This window comes from Castor canadensis, chromosome 10, assembly GCF_047511655.1.
Source record: "Castor canadensis chromosome 10, mCasCan1.hap1v2, whole genome shotgun sequence".
Lineage (NCBI taxonomy): Eukaryota > Metazoa > Chordata > Mammalia > Rodentia > Castoridae > Castor > Castor canadensis.
In genome coordinates this window covers 55,869,738-55,892,815 of record NC_133395.1, presented here as the reverse complement: position 1 = coordinate 55,892,815, position 23,078 = coordinate 55,869,738, and the positions used below count along the sequence as shown (strand labels likewise).

The window sequence follows — 23,078 nt, the reverse complement described above, 5'->3', positions numbered from 1 at the left end:
TGTCCAGAAAGCCAACCACAGAGGCATCTCAGCCTGTTGTCCTTACAAACGTAAGATACACAACATACAGAACACTGTGACTTTCCCCACTGGACATTTTAGTGGCAAGTCTGTAAGGTTTCTACTCCCCAGAAGCTCCCCACTGTCAGACATTCATACCAAATGTGCTTTGTACATTAGTACAAAGCATTAATGAGATGTGTAAAAGCACCGCATGTGCAGTGACAAAAAGCCCAATAACCAATCACTATGGACCAGGACTCTGGGGAACGTGCTGGTGTCTGGATCAATGCAGGCTATTACTCGGACTTGCTGGAAGGCCAGAGTTGTTGTGTAGCCATACCTTCTACTCTCAGCTCTCCTTAACAGTTTCTTGTTACATGTCCTATAGCCTTTAGATCTACTACCAGCAAGTCTTACCTTGTAAAAACAACACTGAAAAATAACAATCTCTGACTGAATAGCACTCAATCTATCTGTTGTCAACAGGCAGAACTTATTTCTGATTTCACTTGTCTGCTGCAGACTAGATTGCGATTTGTCTCCCTTAAGTACAAAGCTACCATTGCCTTTGTGCACTGAGATTTGTCCTTGGCCAAGTTTAAACTGGGTCAGAGACAACAAAAATGAAAAAGGCAGAAAATATCGAACTGAACGTCTCTTTGTCAGAAACTAATTTAGTGACTTTCTTGTCAGGAAATTAAATTCTTACCTGAGATAAAAATACTAAGGGAAATTAAAATTGCTCTTTTCTGTTGTCTGATAAGGACAATCAGCCTAATGATCACCACAAGAATGGACACTGTGCAAAAGTCAAGGGCTCTAACAGTGCTCACAGGTTCACTGCTCAATGTAAACTTTCTTACATGTAGGTAATGAGGATAGACTAGGAATGGCAGACTACAGCACATAACCAAGCATCTTAAAGAAGCAATAAGAGCCATTCTGGCATTACAATGGTGATGTTTGTAGGTGTGCCCAGGCCAAATAATGGGACTTGGACACAGCATTGGTGACCAAGAAAGAGTTGATGTTTGCTGCACATGCTTAAAAATGCTTAGTAAGATACTGAACTTATTAAGTTCGGTAATACTGAACTTAAGGGTTTAGGTATAAATTCTCTAGTCATTGAACATATCCAAGATGTGCCACTGTACTTACAGAGCTCATGATTCAATTAACCCATATCTGAGCTCCCCATGCCTCAAGGAGATGACCCTCTCTGAAAATTGTTCCTAAACCAAAAGACCAAAGAGAAGGTTGCACAGAAGAAAAAGACACCCAGAAGAAACTGAAGAAACAAAGTCATAGTATGTGAATAAATTCAGCATAAAATAAATGGAAATAAAAGTTTTAAAAAACCAGTTTTTTACCTGGTTACTCTGATTGCACTCTTAATTATAGGAGCCTGATAATTCCAATATGCTCGTGGAAAGGGCAGAGTGTAAATAGAAATATTCTCCTTGATAATTGTATAAATTAACCCAAATTAAGCCTTCTGAACCTCACCTCCTTTATCTGTTGACTGGAAGGAAGAATACCTTACAGGCTTAATGAGACAATAAAGTGAGAAAGAATGAATAGTGCCTGTGTTCTCATTACTCCTTACTTCATGTTACAGGATACACCAAAAAAAGTTTCAGAAATACTTATTTTTTTCAATCTATATTACAAACACCTTACATTTTTAAAATCTTATAGAGTAATAGGCTTTTCTTAGTGTTATTTTGGTTATTTCATTAACATTCAAGGCAGAACTAAAATTACTTTAGTATCTTTTTAAAAATAAAAGGTTGATGCTTCTAATTGTCTAATGGAGCCAAAGTCTGAGAGATATAATAACGTGCTTTCATTTTTAGAGCACATCATACAGGATGCAAGGCCCAATTCTAGAGTCATCAATGAGACTAAGAATGAAGGACACAGAGGTCTGGTGTCCTCCCAGGTGTCCTTCTTAGGCCTCATCAGGGTTATTTATGGTGCCACCAGGCATGACTTGCTTATAAAACAGAGGGTCGTAAACCTCTCTGGGATTTTCTGGAGAGTGTGAGCAACATGGCTCTCTACTGTTCCCAATTTTTTAGAGGGCACCAAAGGTTCTGGCTTCCAGGAGATCTGGAACATCAAAATTCTTAGAAAACAGAACTCTACCATGCCATCAAGTGCAGAACTTCCAAGATAATAAAATCACTCATGCTATTCCTTGGAGATGGTCTTTGGATGTTAGATCTTCTTTAGCTAATATCCAGATATTTATAGTGTTTCTACTTTAAAATTTTTCTATTATTGCAGGTGCTCATCTTCCTGTAAGTAAACCCTTATTCCAAGTATTTACATGAAACAGGATCTTGTCTTTTACACCCTGAGGCTTTAGTCTTATACCACAAATGAGTACCAGAAATCAGAGTTAAGCTGGGCACCAATGACTCACACCTATAATCCTAGCTACTGGGGAGGCAGAGATTGGGAGGACTGAGGTTCAAAGACATCCCCATCAAGTAATTTGTGAGACCCTATCTTGAAAAAAAAAAATCACAAAAAAAGAGCTGGCAGAGTCGCTCAAACAGTAAGAGTGCCTGCCTAGTGAGTATGGGGCCCTGAGTTCAAACTCCAGTGCTGCCCAAAAAAATAGAAGTCAGAGTTAATCTAAATGAATGTGGGACAAAGGAGCCTTCAAACAAACACTTTAGCCATCTAAAGGCCACAAGTTCAAGTAAATCCTGAAGCCCTTCTTTGAAAAGTACATCAGTGGATGAATCAGATTGACTAAGCATGAAGAAAACTTCACTGTTGTCTGTACATCTCAGAAGCCTCTGCATAGCAGGTTGGTTGGTGGGGTTAGGGCTGCTTGTTCAAGACTTGAGACAGACACCCTTGCCAGTTTTCATGTCGAGTCTCTGAGTGGGGAAGATATTCATCTTCTAGAGTTCAAGCCCACATAGTTACAAGTGCTGACTGCAGGATCATGGAGACAGTGACAGCATCAGCTCAGGACCGACTATCTGGAGCCTATGAAAGCCCTCATACATGGAACATTTGTGGGAAATGCAGATTTATAATTAGGCCCAAGGCCAGGAGGCTGTGCATAACGTGACTGTTCACTAGGAGCTATAGAATGTGGCAGAAGCACTGGATGATCAGTCATCCAAGATACAAAATTAAAACTAGAGAAACTCTTGACCTGGACAGCAGTCTTCCATTGGCCATGCACAAGGGCCTAAGACAAAAGGCCTTCTGAGGACCAACTTCACAAACCCTGGCATCCAAGTCCAGGGAAAAGAAATTCTTTGTGGTCACCATATTTGGGCCTCAGAAATCCTTGCATGTGGTGGGCATGTTTGTGAAGTGTTAGTGGTCTGGGCTTCAGGCTCTACGCAGCTCTGCAGTGTCCTCTCTTTTCTATAACCTAAGCCCCTGAGGCAGCAGTTTCCAGTCCAACTGGGGGATGATTCCTTGTATTTTTGTGCCCTAAGAATCCTATTGCTAAAGGCACATACTTTAAGGATAGAAGCCTATCCCTGAAATCAGGCACCATATCCTTCTAAATTTTTTTAAATTTAAGTTAAATCTTTTTTAAAAAGAAACTTGATTCTCAGTGACCAAGTCTTTTTATTCATCATTGAGTTCTACGACTCTAGATAGTATCTGGTATGTACAATAAACTCCCGATAAATATTTGCTAAATGAATGAATGGATGAGTTTTAAGGGCAATCCTGGAAGTAAGTGGAAGATGGGGTGGGAAGTGGGCTGCCGGGCACCAGCCTAGGACCACAGGAAAAGTGCTGGAGGCAGCAGATCAAAGGTAACTGATCAGGAATACCATGTTCTCCCCGAGCCATGGACCTTCAGCAAGAGCAGGAGGAATGCAAGGGGAAAGTAGTAATGCCAAGCACAGCAACCTACTATGACACCCTGCCTGGCCCTCCCAGGTTACAGCTCTTTAGGTGATAAGCCCCTTCCCCCAACCTACTGAGATATCACATCTATTCTGACCATGACAGACCCTTTGATGAAGCTGATGTATGTGCTAAGATTTCCATGGTCTGATTTTTCCCAGCAAGCCTGGGGTTTCCAGAATGCCAAAGTTAGCAGAATTTTTGAGGCAAGCTCACCAGGTCTTGCCTTACTTTAAAAAGCCCATTTGAAAGATTAATGGAAGGCTACTAGTATGGGGGAGGCTTTCTGAAGTCTATTTGTTTATAGAGAGCTCCTACTGAAGGTGAAGACAAAGGCACGTTCACCCGCACCTTATCTCCACCCCACGACCTCAGTCTCACTACAAAAGGATCAATAGTTTCTTACTTCCTCCAACTTTGATCTGAGAAGGTCATAACAATCTTCAGAGATATTTCTCTGGGTATACATACTCTTTAAAAAATGCTACATCACTGAATAAAAAGATAAATATAATATGCCCACAGAGACAGTGAGAAGACATGCCATTTGTAAAAGCCCCTAACATCAAAGATACAAGAAAAGGAACACAAACTTCAACTTATAAATTACCAGCTTTCATAATACAAAGCCATCTAAATTATATACAAATCCATTGTAAAGGCCAAAACAACTTAAATTGTATTAATATGGTGGGATGTCATTTTAGAGTGTTATAAAATATTTTACAATACAGATGCAAAAATATGAAGCTTGCTGCTGTCCAGTTTCTAATAATTACATAAGCAAAGGTGAGACCACTGCCATGATCGATGAGACAAGAATAATTGTCTATAAGACTTGTTGCCATAAAAATCCTCCATCATTATGTAAAGATTTCATGTAGATTCAAGTAATTATGGGTGTACTATGTAAAACCCATAATTAGGAGACTGTTCAATGCTAAAACATGGAATGATACTATTTGTCCAAAGAAAAACTAGAGTTTACAAATATCATTCATTCATTCAACAAGAACACTTCTTTCATTCATTCAAGAAATATATATTGGCTTTCCCCTCTGTGCCAGGCACCATGCTAGCCTTGTGGGTCCAACAAAGACAGTCTTTGCACGTGCAAGGAAATTTCAGCATTCTCTCACACTCCTGCAAACACACACCATGTCAAAATCTCTCCAACAACCTTAGTAAAGGAGGTCACTGAGCTCTTGCTCAGTGACACAGGGAGACAGCATGTGTAAAGGGTCCAGCACACAGTCTGGCAATCTCTAAGTCCACTCCTCCTTGCCTAGTCCAACAGATACTCAGAGCCCCAAATTCAGCACCAGCTGTGCACAGCTTAAATTAGCCATCCAACCTTGAGAAACTCATTTCAGCACTTTGAAGCTGAGCCTGCTCTGAGAACTCTCTTCTTGAAGCCCCTTTCAGCTCTCAGGGAAGAAGATGACTGAGGATTTCTAATAATGGGCAGGGTTATTACCTCACAAGGGGGCCTGTTCCATCGGATAACTGGAGGTAGAAAGTTCTTTCTTACACTGAGCTGAATTATCCCTCTGTGAATTCAACCACAGGTCTTTTTTTTTCTGCATACTGCAATAACACAAAACCAATCACAGATCTTCCTACATGATAATACCTCAAATGTTAAAAAAAAATTATATTGTTTTCCCAAATCATTAAACTAAAAAAGTGCCATTAAATGCTTATCAAGACCATCATTCACAGACATTTTTATAATGTTGGTTATCTTCTTCAGTGAGCTCTTTTAGTCACTAGTTCTCTTTAAAGATAGAGTCCTGAGTAAAATGTAATATTCTAGATCTGCGGTCTGATTGGTGGTGCTTGGTAATAGAGCACAGGCGCGCACTGACTTAAGTAGAAAAGACAACTAACCATGGACTAAGCAGCTAGCAGCATACTGTCAGAACCACGTTTGTTTAAAAGTCCAGAATATAGAGGTGGGAGGGCAGAATGGACAAGAGTACAGCTGAGGCTGTATGCCCTGGGTGGATTTACAGTCACGTTCTTACATGTATTAGATGTTAGCCTCTCTGTCTCAGATTCTTCAGCTATCAAATGGGGATTATATAATATAATAGTTCTTCTCTTGTAGGACTGATATTAAAACTTAAATGAGTTATCAGATATAAAGATTTAGAACAAGAACATAACAGTTCCAACAAACGTTACCAAATGAGTTGGCAGCTTATTTATCTAAGTGATTATTTATTCAGGCGATCATCTAAATACCTTTTTGTGAGATGCTATCACACATGACATGAAAAGAAAAAACTGTTTTGTTAACTTCCTTGGGAACTAAATATTGAGATGCTAACAAATAAAAGCAAACTGATACTTCCTTGGGTTCAAAGGATGTGCTATCCTTCCTCAGAAAGAGATAAACTGAACTGTGTCAATGGAGAGGAAGCTAAGGGGAAAACAGAATAAACATAAAGTAACCACTAAAGAAACAGACACTCTACAGCTTTTTTTCCTTCCCATTAAAACCCAGCCTGCTCACTTCAATGACACTATGAATGATTAAGTCCTGGCATTTCATGCACCATAAAGAGTATGCCCGCAGTTTGTTTCTTCGAATGTGTACATTTTAAACCTTCCTAAGAGGATCAAAATCAAATGATGAATCAACTTTCAGTACACTGCTAGGCAAGTGACTTCTGAACTAAAATGGTTCCTATGCTTGGTCAGGTGTAAAAATAAGAAGCCCCCATGTGGTGCCTGCATAGGATCCACCAAGTAATCCAGGTGGATGTACAGACTGCTCATGAAAAACACTAAGGCCCGTTAAATAAGCTAAAATTACCTCTGTATTTCTCTGTAGTTAAACAAACAAGCACACAAACCAAAATACATGCTACCTTCTCTGCAAACTTCCTTAAGAAGACTTAACAATGCCAACACAGTAACTTCTTGAAAATTATACTTATTTGTTTAAAGTCTACCTTAATCTTCAAGGAATTTTAAAGAAAACAGCTATATGAGCAACACGTTCTAAAAACTGAACATAAACCTTGTGATTGTGATGACTTTCAAGTCATTAAAAAGCCCTTCTTTAGCAAGTAACATTTACCTAACAAGATATGATTATCATTCCACTCACTGCCAAATGGTTGTTTTTCCCAATCACATTTATGAATATGAGATAAAAGTTATAATAAATCTTCCCTCTGACTCTGAAAGACAGGATGGAATGTTTTCTCAAGATGAAGCTCATCCACATATCCCTTCAAAATCCCCCAAATTTAGGAACTGGCAATACATTGCCACTTACAAAGGAAATAGAAGGATGTTACATTCAGGATAATAATAGGCACTAACATTTATTAAACTATGGGTGCTCATGATTGAGGTAGGTAACTTAATATTTAAGTTATTAATTAATTTTAAATTAAGTTATTAATAATTGATGATTAAATAATAATTGAGTAGATAAATAAACTAATAGATAACATTTAATTCAATCCTCTTAACCATATGGGAAGTACCACTGTTACCCTCATTATAGGCAAGGAAACTTAGATTAAGAGGTGTTAGCTATTTGTCCAAAGTCACATAACTCTACATGGCTAAGCCAGGACCCAAACCCAGACTGTTTGACTTCATAACCTAAAGCTCCCATCCTTTGCAACTGGGTAAGTGTAAGAAGCATGGGGATAGAAATATCTTGGTTAGCAAGAAAGAGACAAAGAGAGCAGTGGACATTGGAAGAGAAGAGCAGAGGCAAAAACTTTCTAGATAGAGGATGTCCCATCCAGGAAACAGCCCTGAACTAGCTATCAGGAGGTCTGGAAGCCCTTTCTCAGGGTGGTAACAGTGTGATGAAGGGGAAATCAGTTCATTCCAGCCAAATACAAAAGAACATGTTAAAATACAGCAAAGGGGTGTGTGCTAACTATAACCATGTTAAAGTAAAAATAAAACTCCAAAACACCATATCAATATCAATACAATAAAAAAGAAAGAAATATTTAAAACAAGTAACAAACACAACATACTACAGATTCTACAATCAGAGAAATGTCATGGCAGAACTTAAACTACAAACAAACTACTGAACATTAACCTAAATACTTCTAAAAAGGATATCAGAGAGTGTCCTTTTCATTTCTTGACCACATCACTACCACCTCAAGTCACAAAAAATGCTTTCAAAGTTAGTAGTTTTTGTTGTGTTTGTCTACTGCAAAGATACTCATAAAACCATAAAAATCAAACTGTGGCCAAAAGTTGCCCGATCTAAGGCAATTAAAAATGGTATATGTATTTTAATTTATCATATCTGTTTACTTCATTATCATGAGACCTGGAGAAGAACCTAACTATGGTGTGCAACCTACAAAATTTGTGAGATAAATAGGCATTGTTTAAAGTCACTACTTTTGTGGTTGTTTAGCATACAAAAGTAGAAAACTAGCAAAATACTCAAAATGATTTGACAACTGAAAAAACAAAATAAATATTAACTCCAGGGATGGGAGAGGGAAACTATGCAAAAAAGGAAAAGTATTCATGGTGCGCACAGGTTGTTATCCACACCTGCAACCCTTTGTCACTGTCTTGGTGTCTACGTCTCTTCCACTTGCAGCAGGCAGCTTTAGTGACTTGCTCATTCCAAACTAGTGAGCAGAAATGACTCTGAGTAGCCTCCGGGTTAGGTCAGTTGCTCCCTGCTCCCTTGAACACTTCCTATGGAACCCATTTTACCAGAGAATTCAGCATTAGGTTTTCAGGCAAAGCATAAGCTTCCCATTTTCCATTTACTATTTATAGATTGTCCATATATTATTGTTCTGGTTACTGTGTTATCCTCAGAGAATTCAGGGAGCAGGAAGATGACTATTATGAAGCAGAATTTGGCCTTTCCTGGATTCTCAGCCATAACACCATCACTACACCACTGACCTCAGTAAATAACAGCGTCCATAGCAGTCACTGTAATCTGGAAGGCAGGATATTGAAAATTTAAGTATAGACAGGACTGTCAATTACCAGCTGAAAACATGTCTATTACTCCATTTAATATCCTAGAAACTTCTACCAAGTTCATTTGCTGTAAAATCCTAAGCAATCTACCTAACATGTCTAGGCCAACAAACCTTAGAAATAACATTTGGTAGATGAGAAAACTTTTTGAAAATATCTCAACACAATGTCTTCTCATGCCAAAAGTAAACTTCAATCTTAATTAAAATCAACAAATACTTATGGATAAGGTACTATAAAGAACAAAGACTAGACACAGTTCTTGTTCTCAAGGAGGTTATAATAAAAATACATACTTAACTAGCCATAAGGCAGAACAAAGTAAGTTCTATAAGAAAGATACAACAGGAAGCCAGGCATGGTGCCACACACCTAGAATCCCAGCAACTTGGGAGGCAGACACAGGAGGCTCACTGTGTGAGACTGAACTGGACTAAAACATGAGACCCTATGTAAAAACCAAACTAAAGCAAAAAGGGCTGGGTGAATGGCTCCAGCCCCTAGCAGCTCAAGGCACTGAGAGGACAAAGAAGAGCTATTCAAATGCTCCAATCCCTAGACCATGTTTTCACTTGAAATTATCCCATCCTTCAAATTATAAATTCTGGAACCCCTTTCAGATTAGTTCTCTTGGGTAGAAACCTTTATTCCCGCCCCCCACACACATACACACACAAGTTTCCAGTTGGGAGAGCAGAGAATCATTCATTCCTTAGGAAAGGCAACAGACTAATCTGATTGGTAAAACTGGTGAGCTTCGTCCACTCCATCCTACCCCACCTTCACTTGTGAGGAATGACTTGCTCACAAGGCAATGTTTCAGCCTCAGGCCTCCAGCAATTTATCAGAAGCTTTATATTCAATGGTTACTGGATCCTGTTTAGGTATTTGTTAAGCTGTTTCTGACTCTGTTATATTCTCCAAAACTGAGAATGCAGAAAGGGGAAGGCAGATGAGTTATTGAACCCTCAAATATCCAGCAATATCTTTATTTTCTATCTAAATGCCCTATAACCATCAATCCTGAGCCAATGTATTTGTTCTCTACACTCACTTAAAGAATATTCTACAAGCACAGGAACTAAGGACATGCTAGAGGTGCTCTCCAATCCTTGGTGGACACTATTTCCTACCTAGTAATCTTCTACAGTTTCCTGTTAATTATCAATGCTGCCTTTCTTAAGAAGCTATTCCAAACATCCCTAACATTCTCACCTACAGCAGATAACCATGTCTTCAGATTCACTGAGAAAATGGCATGATTTGGGCTTGAAGAACATGAATTAGCTGCCCCAACCTGCTCCACAAACTTTCCATCTACCGTTGAGTATTAATGTCTTAACTGTGCTCCAGCTCCTAAGCCTTCAGTGTCCTCAGAGATCTTCCCCATTAGTTATTCCCCCTCTCCTGAGTCTTCAACTCTTGCTCCTAACAGTCCTTTCTTTTCTTCATGTAAACACACTCAAAACTCATTTTTAAAGCAAGAGTGCAATAACAACAACAAAACCACAACTCTCTTCTAGCCTGAACATCCTTCTAGCCAAATCTGTTCTCCTCTTAACAGCTGTCATTCACTTTGCATTTGCGGTGCCACCTAACGCATGCTGCCACCCTTCCCCTGAAGCCACTCACATCAATGTGACCAAATGAGCTCCAAGTCCACAAGGTCAACAATCGCTTTTCAATTCTTCCTGGACTTGATCTCTCCACAGCACCTGACTTTAACAACTTCCATCCTGACACTCTCCCCAGTGGGGTTTTTATAATATCACTGACTCACAATTCTCCCTCTTCACTAACAAATGCTCTCACTCAGTCTTTACTAGTCAAACCTTACATTTTAACATTTTCCCAGGATTCTATTCTTGGCTTTCCTCTTCTCAAACTAAACACTCCCTGGGGATGGGGGAGAAGGAGAGGAATATTTATACTATGAATTATCCCACATGCCCATAAATCAATAAGACTAAATTTGAATTTATTTGCTTCCTTTCCCCACCCATCCCCCCATTCCTATCATGGCACTCTGTATTTGCTTATCTGGCTATCTTCCCTGCCCTAGCATGCATGGGGGATGGACACTATACACTGGTGTCAGTAGTAGTGGCTTCCTGGAGTGGGGACTGTGAGTGTGGATGGGCATGACAACATAACAAAAGGAATGCATCTTAGATGAGCTGAAGAATATGTAGTATTCAAATACTCCACATGAGTGTCGCTAAACTACACTGTGCAGATCTGGAGGGAACGTTCACAGATTGACATCTATATATTCATCTCTGAATTTCCTTGCTTAACACAAGTGCCTGGCACATCATGGGAACTCAAGTCACATTTTGTGAATGAAAGAAATAGAAGGATGGAAGAATTGGAAGGATTTCAATCACTATAGGTGGGGGACAAATTATTTATGACAGAGGGTGCAGAATAGTTCAGGCAGAGACAGTGGGGCATGTGAGGAGGTAATGATCAGTAACACCAGAATGCTGAGGCATGGTCTTCCAAGAACTTACAACTGAGTTTGCAGGCAATGGGAACAAGCTAGGTCTCTTCAACAGTGCAGTTTGTGATTGGAAAGGAAGAAACTAGACCTCCTAAGTAGCTCCCCAATGAACTGGCTAAGTGAGAGGAAAGGAAGGCCTAAACTATAGCAACTGGAGCAAAAACAGGAGAAAGTATTATTTTTAAGAATGTAGATAAATGGCAAAGTTTTCAAATATTTAAAAACGGAACTAATCAAAGGATTAAAAAAGCCTAAAAAAGAAAATTATATGCTAATTTTTAAAATACATTTAAACCCAACTTCATTGATTCAATCAATTACAAGTGGTATTGGATGCCAGAATGTACAGTGTACTTACTGTGGTTTATTGTGCTAATGAGAACCCAACACACATAAGTAGCCTCACAGTAACTAAACAAGGTAAGCACCTATCTATACATGTTCAGGAAAGGACATTTCTACAGCCCTTGGAAGAAGTTAGAATATAACCATACCGTGAAGCTGTTGTTGGCATTTTTTGTGCTTGCTTCAGCAACGCTGGCATCTGAGAGGTCAACTTCATCAAATATCAGGGACTGTTGATGAAGAAGAAAACAGAAACCTTAAGAGAAAGCCAAGCTCCATGAATAAGGTCATGACTATGAAAGCTTTGTCAAGAATAAAGAATTGAAAAATGAAGAGAAAGTTAAATTAGCAATACTTTGCAATTTTTTCTTAGGAAGGTAAGTGAAACCATAAAATAGAACAAGCCTATAAATCTCAAACTGAAAAGGAAGTTAAAGAACCCCAGTACACTGTTTCAGTGTAAATGTTCTGTGTTGTCTGGAAGTACATATCATTTACAAGGAGTCCACTGCGTGTGCTATACACACACACACACACACACACACACACACACACGAGTCCACTGCGTGTGCTACACACACACACACACAGAGTCCACTGCGTGTGCTACACACACACACACACGAGTCCACTGCGTGTGCTACACACACACACACACGAGTCCACTGCGTGTGCTACACACACACACACACAGAGTCCACTGCGTGTGCTACACACACACACACACGAGTCCACTGCATGTGCTACACCCACACACACACAGAGTCCACTGCGTGTGCTACACACACACACACACACACACACACACGAGTCCACTGCGTGTGCTACATACACACACACACACACACACACACACACACACACACACGACAAATCAGAGAGGCAGAGACCACATCCAGGATCCCAGGCTTGCTAACTGGGAACTGACAACAAGTTCTAGCTCAGATCGTTTGTTACCAGACATTCTGAACTTTATTTTCCTCCTCTATACATATGTATTCAACTGAGGTGGTGAAATGTGCTCTGCAAATAGAAGATGATGTTTCTTTTATACTCTTAAACATTGTTTTAACCAAAAAGTGCCAGTAAAAGGTCCATAGAAAGAATTAAAAAAAAAAAATGAACAAGTTAGAGCCATCCCCCCACACCAATGGACTGGCTTCGTTAAACCGCAATTTTCCTCCCGTCAGGTTCTCCATGTGTCTTTCTGCCTACGTTTCATGGTACTGGAGTTTGAACTCAGGGATGCATGCTTGCTAAACATGTGTTCTACCACTTGAGCCACTCCAAGCCCAGAAGTAAATCTTTTAAAGAATAAAAACAGAGTGCGGATCCAAGATGGTGACTAGAGGGTAGAAGCAGACAGCATGAGCTCTGTAAATCAAAAATTTTGCTGAGATGCTGGAGCCACACTTGGCAGAAAAAACCACCAAAAAGAATCAGAACTCCAACACCCTGAACCCCCAGCCTGTACAAACCATGCCACGTTCCACTGAGAAAACAGGAGGGCTCCCACACCACCAGACAGCAGCTGTAGACCTGCTTGGGAGACGCAGACCTACAGTTTTACTATTGTAAATTAGCTAATACTAAATTACACACAGACCAGGGACAGAAACAGCACCAAGTGGACTAATGGGAACACAAAAAAGGGATGGAAACCATTCTCTCCCAAAAAATAAATTAATACAGGATTTAGAGAGAAATGAAGAAAATGGATACCCAGTTCCACACTACAACAAAACAAAGATAAACTATGCCAAGGAACCCAATGAAGCTCACAAGAACATTCTGAAAGAAGAAATCCTGCAAGTAATCACTGAGAATTTCATGTGCAACCAAAACGTACAGAAGGCACTCAAGAAATTCCAAGACAACAAAAATAAAGAATATGAGAAGACACAGAAACAAATAAATGAACTCATAGGAGCCCCAAATAAATACCAAAGTGAAACACAGAACACCATAAATAGAGAGATAAATGAATTAAGGTTGAAAATTGACAATATTAAAAAGGAAGTGACCCATGATATGGAAAACCTCAGAAAAAAGAATGAGATAGAAATACAAAACACAATGGAAGGCCACTCCAGCAAACTAGAACAAGCAGAAGACAGAATCTCAGAATTTGAAGATGAAATAGAAATTAAAGGAAAAACTGAAGAACTATTAGTCAAACAACTCAAGACCTGTGAAAGGAATATGCAAGAACTCACTGACTCCATCAAAAGACCAAACCTGAGAATCATGGGCATTGAAGAAGGAGAAAAGGTGCAAGCAAAAGGAAATCGTAACATATTCAACAAAATAATAACAGAAAATTTCCCAAATTTAGAGAAAACTATGCCCATTCAGGTACAGGAATCCTCCATGATACCAAACAAACTTGACCAAAATAGAACTACCCCATGACATATTATCATTAAAACAACAAGCACAGAGAATAGAGAAAGAATATTGAAGGCTGTAAGAGAGAAAAAACAAATAAAATACAAAGGTAAACCCATCAAAATCACAGCAGATTTCTCAACGGAAACCTTAAAAGCAAGAAGAGCATGGAGTGAGGTCTTCCGGGCACTAAACGAAAATAATTTCAACCCTAGAATACTCTACCCAGCAAAACTATCATTCAAAATAGATGGAGCAATAAAAGTCTTCCATGATAAGCAGAAACTAAAACAATATATGACCACCAAGCCATCACTACAAAAGATTCTTCAAGGAATTCTGCACACAGAAAATGAAAGCAAACAAAACCATGAAAGGACAGGCAATACCAAACCACAGGAGAATAAAAGGCAAGAAAGTAGAGAGTAACATTGATACAGCTGCACATAATGAAACCCTTAAACAATAAAAACATCTAAATGACAGGAATCACCACATACCTATCAATACTAACACTGGATGTCAACGGACTTAATTCCCCCATCAAAAGACAACATTTGGCGAAATGGATTAAAAAGGAAGTCTCTTATATACAGGAGAACAATCCCATGGACAGAAATAAGCACTGACTTAGGATGAAAGGCTGGAAGAAGATTTACCAAGTCAATGGCCCCTGAAAACAGGCAGGAGTAGCAATACTTATCTCAGACAAAGTAGACTTCAAACTTACATTGATCAAATGAGATAAAGAAAGACACTCCATACTAATAAAAGGGAAATAGACCAAAATGAAATAACAATTATCAACCTATATGCACCCAATGTCAATGCACCCAATTTCATCAAACATACTCTGAAAGACCTAAAAACACATACAGACTCCAACAGAGTGGTAATGGAGACTTTAATACCCCCCCATCACCAATAGATAGGTCATCCAAACAAAAAATCAATAAAGAAATCCTAGAACTAAATCACACCATAGATCAAATGGACCTAGCTGATGTCTACAGAATATTTCATCCAACTTCCACAAAATATACATTCTTCTTAGTAGCCCATGGAACCTTCTCCAAAACTGATCATATCTTAGGGCACAAAGCAAGCCTCAGCAAATATAAGAAAATAGAAATTATACCATGCATTCTCTCTGATCACAATGCATTAAAACTAGAACTCAACAACAAAAACAACAGTAAAAAACATGCAAACAATTGGAAGCTGAACAACGCATTGTTAAATGATCAATGGGTCATTGATAAAATAAAAGAGGAAATTAAAAGTTTCCTGGAAGGTAATGAAAATGAAAACACAACCTATCGGAACCTATGGGACACAGCAAAGGCAATCCTAAGAGGAAAGTTTATACCTATGAGTGCACACATTAAAAGGACAGAAAGATCTCAAATCAATGACCTAATGCTATATCTCAAATTCCTAGAAAAATAAGAACAAGCAAAATCCAAAACAAGCAGGAGAGAAATAATAAAAATAAAGGCCAAAACTAATGAAACAGAAACAAACAAAAAAATACCATACAAAGAATCAATGAAACAAAAAGCTGGTTCTTTGAAAAAATAAATAATATTGACAGATCCCTGGCAAACCTGACTAAAATGAGGAGAGAAAAAACCCAAATCAGTAAAATCAGAAATGCAAAAGGGGAGATAACAAAAAACACCACGGAAATCCAGGAAATCATCAGAGATTACTTTGAGAAACTATATTCTAATAAATTTGAAAATCTTGAAGAAATGGGCAGATTTCTAGATACTTATGACCATCCAAAATCGAACCAGGAGGGTATTAATCATCTGAATACATCTATAACACAAAATGAAATTGAAGCAGCAATAAAGAGTCTCCCAAAAAAGAAAAGTCCAGGACCATACAATGGAGTTTTACTCAGCCATGAAGAATGAAATCTTATCATTTGCAAGTAAATTGATGGAACTGGAGAACACCATTCTGAGCAAGGTTAGCCAGGCTCAGAAGACCAAAAATCGTATGTTCTCCTTCATATACAGACTTTAGATCTAGGACAAATACAACAATGTGGTAGGACTTGGGTCACATGACAAGGGGAGAGCACATACGGGAGATATGGGGATAGGAAGGAAACCCAAAACATGAAAGGGTTTGAACTAATACAGAAACCTTAAAGCGACAGAGGTCTATATGGGAAGGGGATCAGGAACTAGTGAAAGGTCAGGTAGAAATGAATCAACTTGGGTTGTAACACATTTGTACATGGAAGCAGTGCTAGGAATCTCCCTGTATAGCTATCCTTATCTCAACTAGCAAAAACTCTTTGTCTTTCTTATTATTGCTTATGTCTTCTCTTCAACAAAATTAGAGATAGGGGCAGAACAGGTTCTGCCTGGAAGGGTGGGAGGTGAGAGGGAGAGAGAAGGGGTCGGGGGTAGGAGGGAGAAATGTATGCACAGGTGAATAAATGAATAAAAAACAAAAAATAAATGAACAAGTTAGCAATTAGAAAATCTGAGTAAACAAATGTATCCTTCCCACTTTTGTATTTTTCCAGCAAGGCTGGCATAACAGCAAACCTTTAGAATTGCAGAAAAAAGGGTCCCTCTTTTCTAATAGTTTCCATTCCCCCTCCCAGATCTCCAGAAGTTACACTAGTCTACTTCAAGTCAACCAATCTGACTGTAAGACCTGTTGCCTGATGAGAAGGAATTCACAGCCAAGCACAGGAGATGGAACAGACATACCTAACTGTAATGTAAATAGACTATTAAAAGTGGAAGAGAAGAGCTATAATGAAATTCTCTGTAAGGTCACCAATAATTTCTCCAACAGAAAATGATTAAATCCTTCCTCTTATGAATAATGAAAATAGGACTATTTGAGGGAGTCCTTAAAGAAAACAGGGCATTTCATCAAATGGAGATACAGGGAAAGTCACTCTGCAGATGGGAAACACAGGCCAAAGTCAAAGGCTGTCAACTAGCCAATGCTTCTAGAGACAGACATGAAAAGCCAGAATGAGCCAGATCAGGCATAACAGTGAACATCATGACTTTTAAAATAATATCATTTTATCTTGTGATTACTAATTTGTAAGTATGTGGTATTCTATTACAGTTGCATGAACTAAGAAGTAGGTTTTGGTTTTGCCTCCTGGCATATAACTCATCTAATTACATCATGAACATACATTTTTAAAAATGAAAGTGATTAATTTTTCCACTGGCCCAGTAGCAAGAAATTTTCATGTTTATTTTTGAAGCAATACTAAAATATCCATTTTAATGGGCTCATTACAATTTTTTCCAAAAATGCATTATTATTATTTTATTTAACTGTTACATAAAAATTGCTTAAGTATTGATTTTCTTCCCATATGATTTTTATTCTTAACTGTTAGCATAAAGGAGTGGTTATTTGTGCTAGGTATTACCTAAGCTTCCTCTCAACAATGCATGCTAGCCACAGGCACATCGTGGAATCTGCTAGAATTAGCATTGAAACCTATATCTGAACCAAGAACATACATTTTTAACAACTGTAGTAACTCTCATAGTCAGAATACTATTTCAAAGGTTGAAAAGTAACAGAAGAGGGAAGAAACTCAAAATTTGGAGTTTATTATATCTAATAAGATGATGCTTTTAAGAAAGATTATGTTCAATGTTTTAATTTGAAGGAAAGGAGAAGAAGAAAGAAAAAGCAAAATGCACTAGAGTTTTCCTATAAGATTATTCTTAGGGACATGTTGTGGGAATGACCCAAAGAGATGAGTCTTGGGATAGGGTGCAAGGTTGATCACATTTATACTGAATCCATGCAAGGACATGGATGATGCTATGCGAGACCCCAAGACAAAAACAGTGTATACGACCAAAATTTAAGATGCATTCACAACCTGAGGTACTTGAAACTAGTACACTCTTGAATTACCTTTGAGTCCTTTGCATAATACAGTGTACGGCCTCGAAGTTTGAAGTATCTCTTTTTCCACCTTTGGAAAGAACTGGTTTGCTTCAACAGTTGTCCCTCTTTGATACTGGTCTGGGGAGAAGCAGAAGCACGATGACATGGTTAAAATGCAATCCCAAACCAACTGCAATTCTGAATCAATGACAGATGATCATTGCCGTTCTCAAATAGTATCCCACATCTTACAAATGACAGGAGAGAATACTTTGTTCTCGTCACAGTTGAGTCAAGGGAGCATATGCACAAAGTCCCAGAGAACAAAAGTGTATGACATGGTTTTCTGTCCCCAAAGAATTCACAAACAGTATGAAAGACACATGCACACAAACTAACATTTGCAATATACTGTGGTATGCACTGTCTTGTACTGGTAAGGATGGTGGAGGTGCAGTTTAATATATTTATTATGAGAGCACATGGACTTTGGAGCCAGAGACCTTGTGTTCAGTTCCTGGCACCACCACAGGTAGCTGCATGATCTCAGGCAAGACACTAAACTTCATGTTTTTATTTATTCATCTGTAAAATAGGGGCGTTAGTAGGATATGCCATATGGTAGGTGTAAGGAGTAAATAACAAACGTTTAAAAGATTTAGTAGGTGACACATAATAAGTGCTCATTAACTGTTAGTTATTACAACAAATGCAGAGGGCTGTGTTTGGTGGCCCAGAGATGGAAATTCCTCAGAAGGAGTCAAAGAATTCCCAGAGGAAGGCTCCACAGTGGTTCTTGCAATTTCGAGTTTATTGCAGTGAAAAGGGATAAGAGAAGGGCATTTCAGGTGTGTGCAAAATAGAAAGATTTTGCTACAGTTTGGGTCTGAAATGTCCCACAGAGGCTCATGAGTGGAAGGTTCCATCCCAATAAAGCAGCGCTCAGAGATGGAGCCTCTGACAGTTGATTGGATCCTGAGGCTCTGACCATGGATTAGTCCATTGAGGAATTCCAAGGGTTTTTGAGAGATGGTGGAGTCTTTAAGAAGAGGGGTCTGGCAGCTTCTCTCCACCCTCTCCACTTCCCCACATGGGGTAAGCAGCTTTGCCTCAATGACCTTTGCTTTCCTGCCACAGACCTTTAAGCAACAGAGGCAGCTGACCGTGGGCTGAAACCTCGAAACTGTGAGACAAAATATACCCTTTCTCCTTTAAATTGACTTGCTCAGGTATTTTGTCACAGACTAATACAGGTTTAGAACAGCATAAGTATTTAGGGACTCTCCAATGAACTTTCTACTAAAAATCTACAAGACTGATTACAAGAGGGAGCAGCAGGAGATGTGGCTGGAATAGGTAGGTGAGGACTCTGCGACTCTAGGTCAGAAATGCTCATTTACTCCATTGTCATCAACAAAACACTTTGAACCTGTCTGACCCCATCTATAGTCTCTACCCTCACTCAGTCCCCTCCACCCATCATGGCCACTTTGCTTTCACATTCCTCCTTTGGGCCTAAGCACTGGCTTCTCTCTCCTCTCCCTCTGTTCTTCCTATCTAGCTAGCTCCACCACTTCAAGTCTTGACCTTTTAAGGAGACCCATTTCACTGACTACTGTCTGATACTGCAAATTGTTCTTATTGCCATCTTTTTCTCCACAAATACCCACAAAGTATTTCCATTTTCTAACAAACAATGCAATGTACAAATTTATTACATGAACTTCTATATCTAATAAAGTTAAATTTAATGTTTCATTTTAATTGGAAATAAAGGAGAAAGAAAAGTACTCTGGAGCCTTCCTATAAGATTGTCCTTAGAGAACATCTCATAAGACTGGCTCAAATGGACCCATTGGGATGGGTCCAAGATGGTTCACATTTATTCTAAATTCAATAAGAGTAATAATGCTATAGTAGCCTCCAAGACAAAAACAGCTAATAGAGCCAAAGTTCTACATCATCTGACTGCAATGCTCACTGACATATCTCAAGCACCGACAACACTACCGAGCACATGTGAAGATGAAAGCACATATGAACAGATACCAGGTTCTGAGATTAAACTCATGTGCTTGATTGCAGAGTTTATTTGCAACTTTCACACTAAACTCTCTCATATTAGTACAAGTAAGAGAGAAAAGACAGAAAAGTTTGTTGTCGCCAGTAAGGTCATTAAGTTATATTAATGTTTACTTTCAATTTTACTAAGAGACCTGCTCTTTGGCTTGCTCTAAGCCTAGTAATTGAGAGATCATTGCAATTTAATGGTAACAAAATATTTCTGAAACTTCAGTAGGAAAGGACTGATTTAAGAACCAGACAGACAGATGTCAGCCAAGCTCCACCACATACTAACGTATGAACCTAAGCAAGTCACTCCAATGCTTTCATCTTCCCCAAAAAATGGGAAGAACAATACCAACTTCACAAGTTTGTTGCATCTAATTTCATGATAAGATAATGTCTGAAGAGCACTTAGCACACTGTCTGGACTATGGAAAACTTCCATAAGTGGCAGAAAGTGTTATTATTATGATATCATTACACTATTAAGTTCAGAGAGTATTTGCCAGGCATCAAATTATAAGAGCTTCTTGGAAGAAGTAAATAAATGTTCACAGGCCACTGACAGGGCAAATAACAGCTGGCGTGGATGGAGAGTATCAGGAGATGAAGTTACGGGAGAACAAGAGCCAGGATTTCCTGCCATGACAGTGTGCTTTTTACTCCACATGCAGAAAGCTAGTGAAAAGTTTGAGGTGGGAGAGTGGAGTGGGGAAAAAGTGTGAAGGAAACCGAGAACACTTAGGAGGCTGCTGCAGGATTTCAGGGGAGGACTGGCAGACAGGCCTTTTGCCTAGAGTTGTAGCATAATCATCCAGATGGGAGGGAAAGAAGCATTTGAGACACTATCGTGAAGGCAGCTTCTACAGGACATGCTGATAAACATGGAGGACAAAAGAGAGCAAAGAACCTAGGAAAAAACCCCATACCCATTTGGCTCAGGCAGCTAGATGCAAAAGACTGCACAAGATAGAGGTTGACCAGGAGGAAGGACTGCTTGAGAAATCAAAACTAGGGAGAACCATAGCTCAAAAGATTCACTCCTGTTAAACTCATATGGTGAGTGTGATGGGGAGGAAGACTGGAATTCACTAGAGTGGTAAAAAACATGAGTCCATTTGAAGTCAACATCTATTAGGGAAACAGCCCTGACCCACTCACAGAAACTCTCATTCTGGGATTGGAGGTCAAGGGGAACCATCCACTGTGATTATCATCCTAATAGATCCAACCAGCCTTTTCTGTGCTGTAGCAGGGAGTAATGGTTGAGGTCCCAACCCATGGGCCTCCACCTCTAGAAACCCAGGTCTCAGAGAGAAACATAAAAAAGCTAATCTCATTTTATGATTCAAAAGTATCACAACACTTGATGTTGCCATCACATCAGAAATATTTGTATACAGAATAATTAACTGTATTATTACAAATTGAAAAAGAAGCACCCAATCGACAGCTGCCATTGGAGGACGGCCCTCCCTCATTGAGTGTACCTCAATGGTGGTGGAAGAGTTTCAGAGTTGAGTTATGCAACGAACTCAGGAACTTGAGGAGTTTGAGAAAAGACAATAGTAAATTCCCCAAGAGAAACAAAACTTGTCACGGATCTTCAAATTATTTAAAATTAAAAAAAGAAAAAGGTAAAATGAGAGAGAATGGTCTGGAGCAGGGAAAATTTTACAAACCTCTAGGAAAAGAGTATGAGAGTGCATAGGGAAATACTGACACAGCGAACTACAAATATCTGGGGAAGGGGGAAAGGCTGTGAATGAAATCAAGCATGCCAGGCAAGAGGGTAGGAAATGGCCATGACTTCATAGGCAGTCATGACAAGAAGCACTTGAGAAGACAATTGCACATTTGAAGTTTCCACCAGGTTAACTACATGACCTAACTACTTAACAGACCGAGCATGTAACTGACCCCAATAGGGCATGGTTTACATCCTTGAATTTTCTGAAAGCGGCTCCCAAACTTGAATGTGCATCCAAATTACCAGATGGTTTAAAAGTACTGATTCCTGGGTACTACTCCCACATGACAGGATATGCTAATAGCCCAATCTCAAAAACTCTTCCCAGACATGGACAAAATGTTGAGAATTACAAAGAAAGACACTGTCTCTTTAAGTGGCACAATGAGATACTAAATCTCAATGATAACCTTCTTTCACATTCTCCTTCCTGATGTTTCCTTCACCCTTGAGCCTCTCCCTTCAGTCAACCAACATACAGAACTTCTGCTAGAAGCCACAAGATCCAGCTACAAAGAATTGGCATGCCACTCAAAAACTTAATTTGGGGCCGGTGGAGTGGTTCAAGTGGTAGAGCACCTGCCTAAGCAAGTGTGAGGCCCTGAGTTCCACCATCAGCACTGCAAAAAAGAAGCCTTTTTAGGATCTGATGAGAATTATAAAAGCTATCTCTCCAGAAAAATCAGGCACACACACACACACAAAATTTTAGGGGGTTCATGAATTTTCTGAATCTACCATAACTTCAAATGACAACCTTCACATAACATCAAAGTGAATGAATTTTTTGTCATTTTTTTAAAATACAGTCTTAATATGAGTAGCAAACGATAATTTCTTTAACTTTCTCTCCCATTAGCATAATAGTGCCTAATAGCATGGGAAACAGCATAATTTAATATTACTTAGTTAGACAGCAATAGCTAAAAAGTTTTGGTTCCAATTTTCTGTTGTGATTTCAGCATTAGTTAGTAATTTCAGCTCATAACCAAGCATATTCTAAAATACACAGGCATAACCTAATTTGAAAGTTTAACATGTGCTGATTTATTCAGTTGAAAATCTGATATTTGAAAACATTGTAGGAGTGTATGAGGTGACTGTTCTTTCTAAACAGATTTTAAAAAGAAACAAACAACACTAGTGTATGAACATGCTCTCCCTGATTTAAGTATTCATTCCTTCAACACACACAAAAATATAGTATCTTCATTTTGCACTTTCTTTTTG

General features: G+C 38.9%; 1 protein-coding gene across 3 annotated transcripts in view; it reads right to left on the bottom strand.

Annotated features, from left to right (window-relative positions):
• Window positions 1-23,078, bottom strand: part of Dgkh (diacylglycerol kinase eta) — a 173,415-nt gene that overhangs the window by 79,866 nt on the left and 70,471 nt on the right. For all 3 annotated transcript variants that reach the window (XM_074043314.1, XM_074043316.1, XM_074043315.1), the window contains exons 3-4: window positions 18,059-18,169; window positions 11,896-11,976 (exon numbers count right to left, since the gene is read on the bottom strand). In XM_074043314.1, coding sequence (XP_073899415.1) covers window positions 11,896-11,976; window positions 18,059-18,169 — 192 coding nt within the window. The remainder of the gene's footprint in view (window positions 1-11,895; window positions 11,977-18,058; window positions 18,170-23,078) is intronic.